General features: G+C 31.2%; 1 protein-coding gene across 2 annotated transcripts in view; it reads right to left on the reverse strand.

The window, feature by feature from the left end:
- Positions 1 to 841: 841 nt before the first annotated feature.
- LOC126762187 (lachesin) overlaps positions 842 to 14,999 on the reverse strand; it is a 37,547-nt gene continuing 23,389 nt past the window's right edge. For both annotated transcript variants that reach the window (XM_050478747.1, XM_050478746.1), the window contains exons 3-12: positions 14,169 to 14,275; positions 13,804 to 14,011; positions 13,290 to 13,451; positions 13,060 to 13,188; positions 12,117 to 12,207; positions 10,569 to 10,652; positions 9,687 to 9,796; positions 8,581 to 8,643; positions 8,178 to 8,441; positions 842 to 7,864 (exon numbers count right to left, since the gene is read on the reverse strand). In XM_050478747.1, the coding sequence (XP_050334704.1) occupies positions 7,782 to 7,864; positions 8,178 to 8,441; positions 8,581 to 8,643; positions 9,687 to 9,796; positions 10,569 to 10,652; positions 12,117 to 12,207; positions 13,060 to 13,188; positions 13,290 to 13,451; positions 13,804 to 14,011; positions 14,169 to 14,275 (1,301 nt within the window). In that variant the 3' untranslated portion in view covers positions 842 to 7,781. The remainder of the gene's footprint in view (positions 7,865 to 8,177; positions 8,442 to 8,580; positions 8,644 to 9,686; positions 9,797 to 10,568; positions 10,653 to 12,116; positions 12,208 to 13,059; positions 13,189 to 13,289; positions 13,452 to 13,803; positions 14,012 to 14,168; positions 14,276 to 14,999) is intronic.

The following is a 14,999-nucleotide window of genomic DNA, read 5'->3' on the forward strand; positions in this document are numbered from 1 at the left end:
GGAAAGGGGGCCTAGGTGTCAAACAATTAATGAGATAAAGAGAAACCGACGAAACGAGTTGTTTATTTTTAACAGCTGTTTCCCAGAAAACTAGTTTTCGCACGTTAGCTCCCTTTTCGTAGACCAGGTCATATATATATATATATGTATATATGTAAAAAACATCAACATTTTTCATTTCATTTCTTAATCATTTTTATTAGCCTTCATTTACAGTGGTTTAATTTTATTAATTTTTTTCTCTTCAATTTAACGTATTTAATCTAAGTTTAAGTTTATTTTTATTTCAATCTTATTATCCAGTTTACATATTTATAATATATTCATTATACTATACATGTATGTACGCATATAAATCACTAGTTTAATTAAGTAACTCTGCTCGGCTGAAGCACGCGAATATAGTTTGGTTACATAAACATATGCATATACTTAAGTTTAATTCTTATTATGATATACTTTGATTTTGTAACAGTTTACATAGTTTTCAGTTCGTTTATGATGATTTTTACAATTACTAGTTTTACATTTGCTTTTGCTTTTTATAACTCGTCTGATACTTGTATATTTTAAACAGAAACAAATGAATTAATAAAAAATTATGGCTGATGAATGTTGTGTATCAGAATTTAACTGCCAACAATTCCATTGTTGCAACGTAGGAACTTAAGAAAACCTCGCAGTAATTGGTATTATTTTTTTATTTTGTATTTAAACAAAAAAATATACCCTTCAAAAAAGTTTCTCTTTTTATATTGCGTTATGTTACTTTCCACAAAAAAATTTTAATATCTATTTTTAACGATGTAAAATATGTTTTTTTATTTCAAGAATTTTTTTTAAATTACCTCAAATACAAATAATTTTTTATTATTCAAAGTTTTTTTCGCGTAGAATTACATAACTTGGTAGGTTTTTATTGCCACACATTATTTATAAATACATTTTTGTTGTTTAATATAAATAAAATGCAGTTATTAACAACGCATTAAGTGCAAACAATTGATGATTTCCAAAAAATTGAAGTCAATAGCATTCATGCAAAGTTTACTTTGAACTTATTTGCACGAACTCTGTGCCAAAGAAAACAACATTTTCTATCAAAGCTAAAAAATTATAATGAAATGCCTCATAAGCGCTCAGGAATAAAAAAAAATCACACTTTACTTTTTTGGCCTTAAGTTCGAGTAATTGTTTTCAGACATTTTGAAGTGGAGGTAATGCACTCACTGGAGGTGTAGATTCTCTTTATGCTGACTTTTGGTATTTCGACCGTTCTGTATTATAAGTTTAGGAAGTGTTTTCTGGCAAACTAGATTTTCCAGACTTATCGAAAAATGCTATGCATATTGAATAAAACGAGCAAAGGAAACGCTGTTGAACTGAAACGTCTTCTGAAAAATTGAAGGTTCCCAGAATTATGAAAAACAAGCGTGAGGTAAATAGCTTCGTAGTCATTAAGACTCTCAGAATCTATACGAGATTCGTGCAGATTATTTGACAATTCAAAATGAGTAACTAAATAATAAACCGTGTTAATAAGAATGATATAACAGTCACTTCAAAAAGCGCAAAGCAGTTATGCACTCACATTTCACGCGCTTAAAGTAAAATGCCCCAGTTGAAGAATCCCAATAATTTTAATATGCGTTAGTTAGGTGATATGCTTTTTATTTTATGATTAGTTTGCCTTGGATGTCTGGTCACAGCGGCATTGCAGTAAAGTGTAAGGCTGATGAGATTGTTAGAACAGATAGCTCAATCTGATGAACTGTGAAATAGGAACAGCATTGTAGTTCACCAGTGGACTGATGGGCCTCAGACCAGCTTAGCAAGCGTTGATCAACCATCAGCAGCTGTGCAATCGCAAAGTCCTTCTGGCCACAGGTAGATCGTAAGAGGTCTATGGAACTCTTCCACGCCGAAACGACCACCTTTCAATAGTTCTAGGAGTTCTAATGGATTAGCATCAGCTGTTTGAAAGAAGACGTGATAGAATCCTCGTAACACTTCCTCCTCGAAAGTCTCACATTTGCTAGAACAAGGCGAAAATACCTCCGATCTCATACTTTTAATAAATAGCAGAAAAAATCAGAAAACATTTAAGCAAATTTGTGGTAGATTCAGTGTATTTTGCAAATTGTTGAAATCAACTACAGGAGTTTTTCGTCTGGCTTCAAAATCGTTGATACTTACTTTCAAAACTCGTGTTCCGTGTCGGAAATCTACAAGACTATTTTTTTCAGCAGAGCCTTTAAAGGATTTATTGTTTACAGTTACATGAAAAAGTGTTAACCCCGGCTGAATCGAGCTTATAATACCCTTCCTAGGTACATTTGTTATAGCACTGAAGGGTATGCTGTAGTTTTCCAAACAAAGACTTAAATTTGATCGGTCAGTTGGTATGCTATTTATGTATATGCATACTATAGTAGTACGATAGTGGAATTTTCGACAAAGGAGCAATTTCTTGGCGAGAGGAAGACGTTTCCAAAATTTCAGGCCGATATCTCGAAAACTGAAGAACTCATTTGCTCATATACTGGTGTACAGACGAACTTGACTAAATTGATTATATTATTTTTTTATTACAAAGGATTCCCGACGGTTCCTACTAGGTGTTACAAATTTTGTGTCAGTATAGCCTGTCAGGGTATAAAAATCCGTTTCGTTAATTAGTGAGTGCTACTGGCTAAGAATTCCAGAATGTTATTCAGCTGCGTTAATATCGTTGGTCTCAGTGTCTTTGCATTCAACACTTTGCTGGCACTTGGGTCATGTAATATGACGCCTCAGTATGATTTCCACTTCGAATAAGCCAGCAAAGAGTTGGAAGTTAACATGCTGTAAAAGTGATGCTGAACTGAACATATTGGGTCGAAGCTGAAAATTTTATATAACATATATGTATGTAATATGATTTAGTTGAATCGTAAGCAATAAAAAACTCAATTTTGATGATACATTGTTTTGTATTATGTATATATATGTACGTTACTATATACCTCTGCATTATATTTTTTTGGAAAGTAATTATATACAATTTTTACGGAAATAAACTGAAATTCGTCTAAATTTTGCTAACTTTAAGTTAAGCGCTTACTATATATATTCAATTTACGATAAATATTTGGTAAAAGAACTAAAAAAAAATTATTAGTAATATATTAAATAATTTACTATTTTTTACTATTAACTCAAAGTAAAAAATCAACAAAAAATCAATCTGATTATGGTACATCAATAATTATTATTGTTAAATGCATAAAACACAACTCTCATGTTCGCATACACTCTCATGCATGTTTCCATAATCATACATATGTAAGTACATAATTAGATTCCAATAACCACTGCGCGCCATTGAAGCTGGTTTCTGCACAATAACGCGCTGCTGTATTCATGCTGCCGTTTTTTTACATTTAAACAGCTAATTTTATTATTTTTAATATTTGTTTTTCTGCTTGTATGTATTTATAAGCATGTCACATTTTGCTATTGTTTTTTATGTTTGTGCTTTTATCTACATTGCATATCTGATTTATCGCTTAAATAACATTTGCATACACATAACTCATTATCCGCAATTTGTTTAATTAATCTTCCGTTATTTTTGCTTTTATCAATTATTTTATTTATTAGTTTTTCCCTCGCTAATATATTCACGAAACTTTTTTTTACATTTTTTGCTTCTTGAAATGCACCATTTAATTTATTGTACACCTGCTAATTGCTAGAAATGCTTTATTGTATATTATTGATGATTGCAGCGTTGCGAATTTAGTTTAATTTATTTATCTTAGCCTTATAATTATTTACATACATTATCGCTAAAACTATTTACATATCGGTTTAAGGTGTCAAGTATGCTTTGGATTAAGATTAAAATAAATAAAAACGTAATTTAAGCAGCTGAGCTGTTAGAATTAAACAGCAATAAAGGGAGACTGCTGGAATGCAGCCGAAAGATAGCACATACTCGATAGCATATTCTCTGTTCGGTGAGAGCAATCATTGGTACTAAGAGCTGCTCTCAGAGGGGCTGCGGCAGTAATAAGCCTGATGATAATCCAATGACTTGTTTTGTCAGGAAATTAATTAATAATTAAGAATATGCTTGTATGCAGAGCAGGATTTTTGGCATTGTCGCGAATTGAATAATTCACTTTAAATAAGTTTTGCATTAAAAATCGTTATACGAATAACTGCAAGTGTTATACATAACCTCAAACAGCGAGTATTAAAAAACCACTTAAAGAAAATCACGCATACTTTGACTTTGACTTTGACAAATATTTAATTATTCATCAATATTTATAGTGCCGCCCCACCAGACGTAATACATTTATGCCAACGATTTTTTTCCACTTCCACACTTTTCATAAGCACTTTATGGGCCAATTTTGTTTTATCTCTTCGTTCGACAGAAAACACGTTCCACGGAGAGGATATTTCAGTTTTGCGGAACAGGTAAAAATTATACGAAGCCAAATCTGATGAATACGATGGTTGATCGATGGTATTCAATGCTATTTTCGCTTTAAATTCGCTCACAATCATAGCTCAATGCGATGGTGCATTATCATCGTGTAAAATCCATGAATTTTTCTTTCACAATCCAGCCGTTTTGGCCGGATGTTCTCACGCAAACACCTCAGTACGGCCAAATAGAACTCCTTCTTGACCGCCTGTCTCCGCGGAACAAATTCGTGATGCACCAAACCACGCATCTCGAGCAGCTCTGGAGTGATTTTGTTGGTTTCAGCACGTTTTTCCCATCATTCCGTTGATTGTTGACTTGTTTGCATGTCATACTCATAAACCCATGTCTCATCGGCAGTTATAATGCTCTCAATGAATGTGGGATCGGAATTTACAGGATCAAGCATGCCCAAAGAGACCTATTTACGGTATACTTTTTGAAAAAATCGGGAAGAGTCGAGCAAACACGCATTTCATAAACAAAATATCCAAATCATTCAAACAAACTCGCGGAAGATGTCGCTTCAGACAACAACAACAAGCCAAGCGATTAGTAAGAATTTGAAAAAAAGGTGACCGCATTGAAAAGGGAAGTTTTGAGAAGTTGCCACAAATTTAAATTGTTTATTGATTTGAATTTTTTTTGAATACTGAAAAATCCGAAATATCATTCAGTAAGTATTTTCGAATGTATACGCAATCAAAAAATTGCGATAATTTCTTTAGCACTGCCCTTAAACATTACCGAATCCATACCCCTTATGCCCTGAATATTATATAGGGAAGTTGTCACTATGGTGGAAAAATAAATAATTTTTGTTATTGCATAATTGTTTTTGAGTAAACAAAATTAAAATTAATTATTAAGCGACAAAGCCTTTGCGCTTTATTCAAAAATATGAAGTGAAAATTATTTCTTAACACGCTTTTTTATATAAAATATATAAAAATCATTTAAGCATTTTACAACAACAAAAAATTTATATATTTTATATAACTATATACATATCTAACAGTCTTACTTATATAAGTACCCGCGCTGCCAAAAACAAAGCTTGCGATTCCGTTATTGACTTTTCTGTTGGAATCAAACATTTATGTAAGTATGTATTCATAAATGCTTATGTAAAGTATATGCTTATCAATGTATATGCGCTATATTTTATAACTTATATAATATATTACACCCATACATACATATAGTTTATTTATAAATACTTAGGCGTATGCGATAAATTTAACTGATAAGCTTTGCTTACATACAAACATACTTATATTTACTATATGGTATATGCTAGTAACATGTATGCTTTTTCAAAGTCTATATACAGAATATCTTATTAACTTGATAAATATATGTATTCCAAAAAAACTTTATGAAATTAAGCGGCTTATGATTATAATTTCGCTTAACATTTTCAAATACTGAGCAAATTAGTTTTTGCCACGCCTTGTGACTATTTGTTGTGAGTGAGTTGAGTAAAGCGAAAATCATCAGAGAGCAGAACTCGTTGAACGATATTAATGAACATTTGAAACGGTTTAGTCAGACTTTTTTGGGAATTTATTAATATCTGATTTTACCAAAATATTATTATATTTTCAGTGAAGTTATACATTTTCTTGCGGCCCATATATTTTTATCTAGTATTTGAAATCTGCGCTCAAATTTTTTTTTCCAAGTTTTTAAACTAAGATTGGTCATGTATTTGACTTAATTAAAAAAAAAATATTTACAAAATGGTAAATACTTTAATTTTATAATTACCTTTGAGTGAAATTTTAAAGACAAATTCTTAATGGCTCTTCGTCCTGTTTGCACATTATGCGATAAGTGAATTATTGTAAAATTGAAGAAAAAATTGGTAGAACAAATAACACTGTTATACAGTGGTTTAGTTGCCCTAGATGTAACATCGATTCTGGATGCACAAATTTGGGCGTACAAATCATGAAACTGTGAATCGTTTTGTAAAATTGTCCCTCTTTTTTCAAGTCTTTACCTCATTGTGTTGAAAATCTCCTTTTAAGGTTCAGGTGTATTTTAAAGATGAGCTATATTTTTGCATCGTATAATGATCTCATCAACCTTAATACCTTTCTTCCATCACTTTTAGTTCCTGTTGGAAACACTCTCTCACTTCTTTACTATAATTTCCCAAAATTACCCGAAAATTTAACCAGAATTCTCTAAGTTTCAATTGTCAGAACATTCATAACCTTGATCATATCTTTACCTTTCGTTATTCAAATATTTCAACTTTCAGCTTTTACATACGAAGCTTCGGATATTTTTTACCAATGCACTTGAAACAATGACCTTCCACTTTGAAAATTTAATATATCATCCTTTACTTGGTCACGCTTTAAATACTTGAGTGTATAGAAAAGTTTAGAAAAAATAATGGGGTTTTCCAAAACAACACTACAAAAATAGACCGATCTTCTTCTGACATTTCTCTTTAGTAGTTTCTCCGAAATTCGGAGTCAGTCGCCTCAACTTTAAGAGCGCTACGTCCAATTTATGGTCGTCATAATCGTCCTGTTAGCTGAGCAAAAATTTTGAATCCACTGGTACAGTACAAAATGTTCCTGTGCCAGTGAGGCAAAGAAATGTCCGTTGTGTCGAGAATATTGCTGTCGATAGCGCATCAATTGAGGAAAACCCAAATCTCTCGCACGTTGTTCTCAAGCGTTGGGACCTTGACCTACATCCTTACAAGATCAAATAGATGCAAGAACTGAAACCGCATGATCACCATGAATGAATGACCACCATGAATCGCCGTATGTTTGTGAATTGGGCTAAGCAACAACTTGAAAATGATCCGGATTTCTGGCTCATTTCTGGCTGAAAAGCTTCGTCAATAAGCAAAATATGCGTTATTGGTCAAGATACCCAGGGCGAATGGAAAGTATAATTTTTTTGTAGAACTGTATAATATTTTCGAGTTTTAATTTCATGAATCAATCAAATCATCAAAGTAATGTAGCGTATTAAAAACGCAGAAAGCTATATTTTCAGAGTATTGAAAATGCAACTCTTTACATAATAGCTCAATATAATTTTCTCTGTACTCTGCTCAAATAGCACAAACTGTGGTCACAAAAATATAATTATATAATTTTAACGTGTTTAATTAAATTATATCATAGCCAACTCTTGATTTTTTTTTTAATTTCTAAATTAATAGCAATTCTTTAATATGTCATATTTTACAATTATTTTATATCTAAGTTTTCATATTTTCATTCGTTATATTTTGTTAATTATTTAAATGGCCATAAGACCATAAATTTTATGATTGATTTCTTAATAATAAGAATATTAACGCAAATCTACACAAATAGAAAATGCTTGGTGATTTGTGTAAGGCGCCAGCTGGAAAGTTCGAAAGACAAATGGAAAATACGAAAAAATTTAACAAGTTAGTTAAAGAGTTAGTTTTTATGAAAACATAAAAATAATTATAAGCAATATAAAATTGTGTTTATGAGATGTTTGTAATAAATTTTTATTAGTATTCAAAACTTCAGTGAGAATATAAATTAAATTCTTTATATACTTTTTTTTATTTTTTGAAAAAATGTATGTCAGGATTCATAGATTTTTTGTTTTATTTACAACAAAATATTCTTAACTTTTGAAAGGAAAAATATTTTACTTAAACAAATTTTTCTCGTCAACTACTCACCCGCTGAGCCATCTAACTGCTTGGGTGGCTGCTCCGTATAGTACATACTTTTGCCAATAGCCAACGTGCCCTTGCGATCGACGGCATTTATACCGGAGCCGCCCAGCGCCGACAGACTATTTCCATTTCCTCCCGTAATAGATGCGGTGGCGGAATGCGAGGAGGAAGCCGAGGATGCGCCACTACCCAGCAAATCCGCTTTCATCAAGGATATATCCTTTTGTATAGCATTTATGGAGTCATTGCGTGTGGGTATGATGTTGTCTGAAAGCGTTGATAACATAATAAATTACAAAAAAATATATTGTTGTGTACGACTTTTGACTAAAATAAAATGTTTTTTTTTTTCATTAGGCATGTTCATATTTTTCTTGTAAAAAATATTCAATACAGTTATACTCACTTTCCCTCGTTTCAATTGTGGTATGTGTGACTTGCTTTGAGGGCGTCGATGGCAGTGGAATTTCTGTAATAATTAACAGAAAATGTGAATTAATAGTATTCGAAAATTTATATTTTTAATACTATATTAGAGTATTTCATTTACGGATTTCAAAAAGTCGGGGTTTTTATTGTCTCTAGAATGTTGTCCTAAAGCTCAAGTTCATCTTAGTAATAGTTTCTTAATAGATTTTTTTCCATCACAAATATTTGAGGAAAAAAAATGTGGCGAAATTTACACTAAAATATTCATATTTTTTGTAACGCTGTCTGCCAAAAATCCAATTTTACCTTTGTTTTGCCTTGGTCCAAATTCTAAGCTAAGGTTTTAACTAAAACACGTATTTTTTCACTTTAGATAATCCAGTAAGGAGTTATCCTGCCAACGCGGGCGATCTTTTTTCCGAGGGGACCCAGAGATTGTAGCATTGCCTTGGTCAATAGCTTATGACAAATTTCTTAATGATATGTTGCCAAATAAAAAAGCTTACTGTGCAAGATCTTAGAACTTTTATATTTTGAGCGGTCTATTTGTATGACAGCTATATTCTTTAGTAGCGGAAATGATGTGTTCCAAATTTTAGATCGGTATCTCGTAAAATAAGTACTGGTTCACATACATACAGACCGAACAGAATAAAACTACCTACTGATTCATATTTTGCATCAGTTTTTTCTACAAAGGCAGTCTTATAACGCTAGCAGATCACCGAACAAGGTTAGCCAACAGGAGATTAACTTAATGTCACGTTACCAAGGCTATCATTTCGAGAGCTATAAATCTTCTTTCTTATAAATTACATTAATAACAAGCTCTCGTAACCCCACCACGTTCTGGTACCATATCAAAAGGTTTTCAATCACTACCATTTTTCTACAATATGTATAAATGTTCTGCTATCTCAGACAGAAAATTTTATTGCTACCAACACAAGCCCAACAGAATTGCTCTCTTATAAAACTTCCAACAATTGCTTTGTCTCCCTCTATGATACTGTGCACTTGCAACTGTTACTTCTCATTTTGTATGTAAATAAATGTGCATTCGTTTCATTTCATTTTACTTACCGTAAACACGTATGGATCCTTCCGTTTCGCCGAGCGAGTTCTTAGATATGCATCGATAGTTGCCAAAGTCACCATATTGTAAATTTCTTATTGTCAGCTTCATGTGAGCGCTGTGTTGCAGTTATTGTTATGTTGTCCCGTATTTGTTGCATGTTGCAGGAGTGTATGTAAGCGTAACGGTAAACAGAATAAAGCAATAATAATAAATAGTTTAGGGTTGCGGAGAAGAATGGTTGTGGTAAAAAGCATTGTTTACAAATGAAAATAAAAATTTCTCTTACGAAAAGATTGTTGAAAAAATGAAAATGAATAATAGAAAAAAAAAAAAATTTGTATAAAATATTCTATGTAGCTAAAAGAAGTCAAAGTAACTAACTAAAATATCAATATGCTATAATTTAAAACGTTTTTACGAAACATGAATACTTGAAATAAACATTTCAAATATTTAAAATGGCAAATCTATATGACTTTATTTAAAACAGGCAGAATATTTTTGCAAATCGAAAATATAAACATGTATGGAGAGGTTTCATATAATCTCAAAAAGTTATAAGTTATAACTAACCGAAAATATTGCGGTGAGACTTTTTTTGTGTGTAATTCACCACAAATTTTTAAAACAAATGTAAAAATTTATGATTTCATGATTGTACAATGCCTTATGACAAGTTATGAGTCTTCAAACAGAATTTAAAGAAATATGTAGATAGGGATAGCTTCCACAAACTAAGCCATTATTGAGAGAAGAAGCTATCTCGCAAAATAAAATTTATATATAAAACAAATAAGTTAAACTGACAGAAGACCGTTTTTATAATTTCTAATAATAATTTCTGAAAAAAAATATTCTATAATATTATTTGAAGGCGCTGCACTTACCGGTAGGAATTCTCCGTGTAGTCCGTTTTATACTTTTTACTTGGCAGCACCATGACTGAGTTATATACCCAATAAATTATTGCTCTGTTAAGAAACATAAAATACTTGTATATAATATATATGTATTTTATATGTACCTAGAATCTATATATTTTTCAGTGGTAAATTAAGTACAACTTAAGGAGTTATTGAAGTTATTGAATTCAATAAGACAGTAAGTCGTATTAAATTCTACAACACCTCTAAAATTGTATCCTAAATTTTCAAATTGATCCGAATAATAGTTTCGGAGTTTCGGATATACAGCCTTGTGAACTTGCCCGCTCGAGGCCAGCTAGGCTAAGTGCGCCGTCTTCAAACTTTTTTCAAGAAATTGTGTTTTTGAAGTCGGTTGGCAAGATTTCTCGCGAACTACTCAACCGATCTTCATGAAATTTTACACAGGTTTTCTTAAAGACTTGGATAAAGGATTTGATTACAACTATTAAAACAACTGTCGCGAAATTTTAATTTTTTTGTAGAGATAATTTTTAACTAACTTTTAGTTTTTTTTTTTTTTAGTTTTTTCCTTAACTAGAGATCATTTTTAACTAAAACATTTTTTCACTTTAGATGATCCTGTAAGGAGTTATCCCGCCAACGCGTCACAATGGCCCATTTTAAAACACTTTTTTTTCCAAAAATTCAGAATTTCTTTGCTAATAGTTTATGTTTGTAACAATAAAAAATTCGAATAAAATATTTCATCTTTATATGAGAAACATTTTTTTTTTAAAGACTCTTTTATACCGAGGAAACCCATGCATCTTAATATTTTTTCGATTTTAGAAGGCTATAGCTCAAAAAATATTTAAAGTATTTGTTTAAAAGTATATTTTATTAATTTTAAAGGTATGTTCCTTCACCACAACAGGAATAGAAAATCAAAGTAGTTTACTTTAATGATTTCCGGGATAAAATACACGCAGCGAACTGCTGAAATGACTGAAGTCATTTTAAGTAAAACTATGGAGTGGTTAAAACATGGAGAAGAAGAGAGTCTTGGAATCATAATACATGGTTATGTCGTTCCTAAAAAAAATATTATATTGTTGATTTCACAAAAACGAATCACAGCGATTGGTGGTTTTTAAAACCCTAGTAATTGACTAAACATGATTAAGCAAGCAATTTTCTTCACCAGCCTTTTATAGAGGATTTCGATATGTTTTATTGTTTATACCGAATTTTTTACAATCACTGACAAACCATTCTAATTATGTATTTTTATCTTGTTAAGAAAATATATAAGCATATTAGAAATATCATTTTGGCAGCTATTTTGAACTCCGAGCTTGGAAAGTTTACAAATATTGTTAATAAATCATAAGCTGCTTATTAAATTACAACAGTTTTCCTAGCTCATCTATAAATATAATGATATATAAAGTAATATTAAGCAATAAAATATTGTCAGCTAATATACCCATAACAGATTTAATTATCATTTAGACAATATTCAGTTCCTTACTAAGTTCTGCTCATTATTTATTTAATTCATAAACTCACTTAGGATGTGCCTCCGTATGACAGTCAATTGTAACATCGGTGCCAGCTGGCGCGCCAACCAATTGATTTGGTACCCAAATCATTGGAGAAACTTCAATAGAAGAGGGAATGGAAATGAGAAGCAAATAAAACTTGATAAAATAGTGCGTTTTTCATATATAAATGGTTAGGTATGTTATTTAATATATGTGACCTGGTCTACGAAAAGGGGGCTTAGGTGTCAAAAAATTAATGAGATAACGAGAAACTGACGAAACGAGTTTTTATTTTTAACAGCTTTTCCCAGAAAACTAGTTTATTAGCTCCCTTTTCGTAACCAGTGGCACCAGGTGTCCGTTATTTTCCAGTTTTTGCAAGCGCCTCCTTAAATTACAGTTTTTGCAAGCAAGTGCTTTATGCTAAATTTATATCGTGCTTATATCGTCTTACTTTTTCCATATATTTATATGGTATCCTTTGATTTTTTAGAATATATATTTTTTCCAGAACAAAAAAATCTACAACTTTTAAAAAGTGCTTTTCTAAAACAAAATTTTCTGCTCTCCAAAATCAGTCTGCATATTTTTGTTTCATAAAAATGTTCCTCTAAAAGTTATACGCAGTTATACAGGAAAAGTACTGTATGTATGTGATACACCACGTCGTATGAGCAACACAGAGAGCACAAATCAGTTGTATGCATGCTCAGGTAATTTGATGTATAATTTAACTGTGTATAACTTTTATAGAAATGATTTTATGGTGAAAATTAATCAACTTGGGAATAAACGGACACCCTAGTATAAACATGCTAATAGTTTAAACTAATTAAATATATATTTTTAAATAGAACTGGTAGGTCTAATTATGTATACAGATGTATATATATAGGATACTCTAGACATAATTCAGTTTTATAAATTTATTTTATTTATATTCAATAATAAATAGATTTTATACTAACATTCAACATCCAGTATAATCCTTTTAGACACCGAGGGCGGTACACCATTGGTGGCAATGCATAAATAAGCGCCCATTTCATTGCGACTAACTTTTGTCAGTGGCAGCACCTCGCCATCGTAGACCAAAACTAAGAAAATGTAGAGTGATAGAAGAGTAAAGTACAAAAATTATTTTTATAAAGCTTTTATATATTGCAAAACATAGTTGCTTCAGCCGTATGAAACTCACCTTTCTTCTTCTTTTCGACGGCAATTTCCTCGCCATCTTCGCGACGCCAAATTATTTTCGGTGTTGGAAAGCCATCAGCACGGCAAGTCATATTGATGTTTTGATTTTCACGCACAGCCACAGATGAGGGCGTGCTTTCGATGTCTAAGATATTCGGTGGTACTGAAGAAAGGAAGAAAATATGCATAAACAAAATTATTATATTATTTAAAATAAAAGAAAAAAGATATTCCATAATTTAAAATGAGCAAATATGAAATTATGTTAATGTATTAATATATAAATATTATTAAATTTAAATAATTAACATTAGTAGCATAAAGAACCAGCCAAGTGATAATAAGTCTGCGGTACACCATTTGGTATGAGCAATACAATCTCAGCTGGTAAAACGTATAATTTTATTAAATAATACTCGTGATCATTATTATTAAATTTTTGATCTCACACAATGAGAGTTTTATTACAATATAAAAATTAATAGTAATATTTATATAAAATTAGTGGCACCTACCCACAACCTGCAAGTAACCCACTTGGCTTATCATAGGATTCGTATTTACTTGGCACATATAATAGCCACGATCATCTTGATGCGCCTGATTCACATGCAACAGCCATGTGTTGGCATTATCATAGGTAATAGTATAGCGTGGTATGCGTGAGATGACGTGTTTGTGTATTGTAAGTATCATTTGGCGATCGATGTGTATCCAGGCGACCTAAAAATTTATATAAGAAATAGAAAATTAGAAATATTAGGAATAATTAGAAATTACAAAGAGAATGTAAAAGGACATGGTCGGCTGAAAAGCCGCAAACTTAATTTAGAAATAAGCTAATTTATATTATAATATATTTAAATAAATTTCAACTGACCTTATAGCCACCCAAGTGCTCAACAACGCATGGCAAATTGGCGTCTCGGCCAACAGCAACTGTTACATTCGGTATCGGCTGCGCGAAACGTGGCTCATCCATCATCACTAGGGGAAATTTAATTTGTCAAATATTTTCAGTATATGCTTTTATATTAGTTTGGTAAAATATATATGTGTTCAATTGTATAAGTTAGTAAATGAACAAGTAAAGTTTGCTTAGGTAAATTTCTAGGACACCATGTGCTATGAGTAATATTTTAAGTATTTTATAAAACATCTGCAGTATTTTTAATGTATTTTTATTTACTTTGTGTTATTTTAAATACTAATTACGAAAATAGTAATATATTTTAAGAAGTACATATGTATATATATAATCAGATTCTTCTTCCGGAAAAAATTATATGTTTTATGGTGTTAGTGCGGTGACTACTCAAATTCAGACTCAACAAACTATTTTTATTATAGCTTCCATAAAAAGTTTTCAAATAAGCTTTCGACATACAATTGTTTCCAACTTTTATAAAAAGCTTTCACAGGAGCTATCGAAAATAATTTTCTCCAACTTCCACAAAACGTTTTTACAGAAGCTTTAGCAAGGCTTTTAGTTTTTTAGCTTTTACGCATACGTAAGCATTCAATTTTTTTTTTTGGCTTCCAGAAAAAGCTTTCCAAGGAGTTTTCGAAAACCAAATTTTTCTTCAACTTCCACAAAAATATTTCCTACAAACTTTCAGAAGACTTTTATTTTCAATTTAGCCTATAAAGGAACATAAGTAAGAACCTTTTTTTATCTTCCAAGAAGTTTTCGTAAAATCATTTTTCCTCC

This window comes from Bactrocera neohumeralis, chromosome 6, assembly GCF_024586455.1.
Source record: "Bactrocera neohumeralis isolate Rockhampton chromosome 6, APGP_CSIRO_Bneo_wtdbg2-racon-allhic-juicebox.fasta_v2, whole genome shotgun sequence".
Taxonomy (NCBI): Eukaryota; Metazoa; Arthropoda; class Insecta; order Diptera; family Tephritidae; genus Bactrocera; species Bactrocera neohumeralis.